The sequence below is a fragment of the Fukomys damarensis genome, unplaced genomic scaffold, assembly GCF_012274545.1.
Source record: "Fukomys damarensis isolate Sample0158 unplaced genomic scaffold, DMR_v1.0_HiC HiC_scaffold_27, whole genome shotgun sequence".
NCBI classification, from domain to species: Eukaryota; Metazoa; Chordata; class Mammalia; order Rodentia; family Bathyergidae; genus Fukomys; species Fukomys damarensis.
In genome coordinates this window covers 2,841,116-2,844,042 of record NW_022900939.1, presented here as the reverse complement: position 1 = coordinate 2,844,042, position 2,927 = coordinate 2,841,116, and the positions used below count along the sequence as shown (strand labels likewise).

At 38.6% G+C, this 2,927-nt stretch overlaps 1 protein-coding gene across 1 annotated transcript; it reads right to left on the bottom strand.

Moving 5' to 3' along the window:
• Positions 1-1,088: 1,088 nt before the first annotated feature.
• LOC104868462 (olfactory receptor 5B3) lies at positions 1,089-2,036 on the bottom strand. The gene has a single exon (XM_010633219.2). It carries the CDS (start codon positions 2,031-2,033, stop codon positions 1,089-1,091), a length of 945 nt encoding a protein of 314 aa, XP_010631521.1. The 5' UTR covers positions 2,034-2,036.
• Between the last annotated feature and the right edge of the window lie 891 nt (positions 2,037-2,927).

The window sequence follows — 2,927 nt, the reverse complement described above, 5'->3', positions numbered from 1 at the left end:
CGCTTCTCTCTATGTCACTCATGTAGACTGTGAAGATTAATTTAGGGTAAAGGGATAGTTTCTTTCATGCATAGAGTGTCTATTTTATAAAGAGATCAGGGAAAGGCTCTGTGAGAGGACAACACTCATGCAAAAAACTGAATAAGACTTCAGCAAAAAATCAAGATTGGGGATTGACAAAATAGCAATTAAATGAGTGAGAATAAAGTTAGATAAAAGAATGGTGAAGTGACAAAAGACAAAGTCATTCCACTTTAGCACAAATGAAGGGGCATTGGCAATTGCAAAGAATTTTCAGAAAGATAAACACAAAGCCATATTAAGATCTCAGCAAATTTTTAAAATAATCTGAGAATAGATAGGAGTATGTGGCAAAATGTTTTTATTTTCCCCTCTACTTTTCTTGTATTCTGACTACTTTTATTCAAAATTTTAAACGTGAATATTTTGGTTGTATAAAGCAATTGAGTCAAGACAAATATTACTTCATTTAGGATTCTTTATTGCTGAAACTCTAGATAAAATGGGACAGTAAAAAAGCAGATACATTCACATTGAAGTAAGCCACATTCACTGTTCAGTTGACTCTTCATCTAAATAGTGACAGACATCAGTTAAAATTTTAATACCTTAACTAATTAATTTACTTTTTTATTAAAAATTTAGCCACATTCCATCTGTGTCTGGCAAATTTTCCTCTCTCATTTGTGTGTGGTCACATGGATATATTTATAAATATGTTCACTGGCACAGGGATGTCCTTCACATGTGCTTATGCTCAAGGAAATACACATGGATTGAATGAATTAATCAAATGTCCTTAGGAGGGTTTTTAACAAAAAATAACAAAAAGCAAAATAGTAAATAAAATAACAAATAAAATAACAAAATAACATGATTTATCTTAGCCTTTTTGTTCACATATTATATCTTTGGAGACATTTCCTTGTTTCTAGAAAAGAAGTAATCTTAAAAGCACTGAATATAATATTTCAGATATCTGACTTCTATATGGACTTTAAAATGAGATTAAGTATATGGAGAAGACCTGACAGTCAAGGAACCAGGTTCCTGTTTCTCTCCCTATGTTAAAATCTAAGTCTTAGAGACAGTTTTGCCTGCCAAACAAGCCTTTTGAATGCACTCTTGACCTCCTTGTTCCTCAGGCTGTAGACCAGTGGGTTCAGCATGGGGATCACCATGGTGTAGAACACAGACACCATTTTGTCAGTGTCCATGGAGTGACTGGAGCTGGGCTGCAGGTACATGAAGATGGCCGTCCTGTAGAAGATGGAGACGGCAGTGAAGTGGGAGGCACAGGTGGACAGAGCCTTCTGATATCCTGAAGTTGCGTGCATCTTTAGAATAGCGATAAGTATAAATACATAAGATATCAAGATAATAAGGACAGCAAAACAGATATTGAAGGTTGCTACATAAACTAGAACCAGTTCATTAACATGTCTAGCAGAGCAAGAGAGAGCCATGACCGCTGGAACATCACAGAAAAAGTGATGGACCACAGTGGAGTGACAGAAAGAGAGACTGAATGTTTCCCCAACGTGGATGGAGGTGTTCAGGAAGCCATAGATATGGCAGCCTGTGGCTAACCATGCACAGGCTCTTGTAGTCATGGTAGTGGTGTAGTGCAGGGGTTTGCACACTGCTGCATAGCGGTCATAGGCCATGGAGGCCAGGAGAAAATTTTCCATGGTGGCAAAGGCTATAAAAAAGAACATCTGAGCAGCACAGGCATTGTAGGAAATGACCTGGTCTTGAATAAGGAGCCCAGTCACAGCTGTGGGAGTGACAGCTGAGGAGTAGCCAAAGTCTACTAGAGACAGGTTACTGAGGAAAAAGTACATGGGGCTATGGAGACGAGGGTCCACAAGAGTCAAAACAATCATCCCCAGGTTGCCAACCACATTGATAAAGTAGATGAAAGTGATCACGAAGAAGAGGGGGTCTCGCAGTTCTGGGGCACTGGTTAAGCCCAGAAGGATGAACTCCACCTCTTCTGTCCTGTTCTCCATCAGTGTTATCTGGGAATCAGGAGATGCCCTGTAGCATAGGGAATAAGGGACAGAAGTGTTGGGAGATACTGTGGCACAGATATTACCCTAAAAGACTGAAATGTTTATCTAACATGCGCAGTACTTTGTTAGAACAAGAATACACTTTCACGTTTACCCATATCTAAGCATGAGTTAGCTGCAGAACTGAGTCTATTAATTCTCTGTAGGGATACAAACTGGTTAACTGGAAATATCTGCCAGGATAGTTTCCCCGGTTTTCAAGTTATATACACTTGTAAATGAATATTTGGTCAATTTGTTGAACTATTAAAGTCCAAAACTTTAGATATGTATAACATTAAGAAGCTAATGATATCTACTGAAGACACTATTGTGAACACTGAAAGTGAAAATACAGGAAAAACATTGCTTCAGTTCTGGGTGGCTGGTTGGCCTCACTATTTAAACACAGCGATGGGCTCTGTATTTACCGAGGATATGCAGGTGACAATATGCTACTCTTTCAAAGGGACTGAGATCTGAAATCTTGTCTTATGCTTTAGGGTCACTTAGATTTTCTTCATACTCTTCCCAGGCATTCTCTGATCCTTCAGCTCTCTTATAGACCTGGAGAGTTTTTATTTGTCTGCTTTGGTTTTTCTTAATTTCTTTCCTGAAATCAGTATTTTAGCTTGCATTGAAGGGATGTTCACTTCGTATCCTTACTCCTAGTTTGTTCTCTCAGTAGTGTCTACCTCTATTTGAGTGACAGAGTTAGGGCTGACTCTACAGTTTGTGGCTGGACATTGGCTGCAGATCTGGCTTCCCTGGCAAGCTCTGTCTTAGAAACAGGTATTGTAACATCACATAGATTCCCATAAATATACCATTATGTATTTGTCAGTCAAAATA

Bases quoted from the DNA above. Each gene is read 5' to 3' on its own strand.
- LOC104868462 (XM_010633219.2), bottom strand. From the start codon at position 2,033: ATGGAGAACAGGACAGAAGAGGTGGAGTTCATCCTTCTGGGCTTAACC.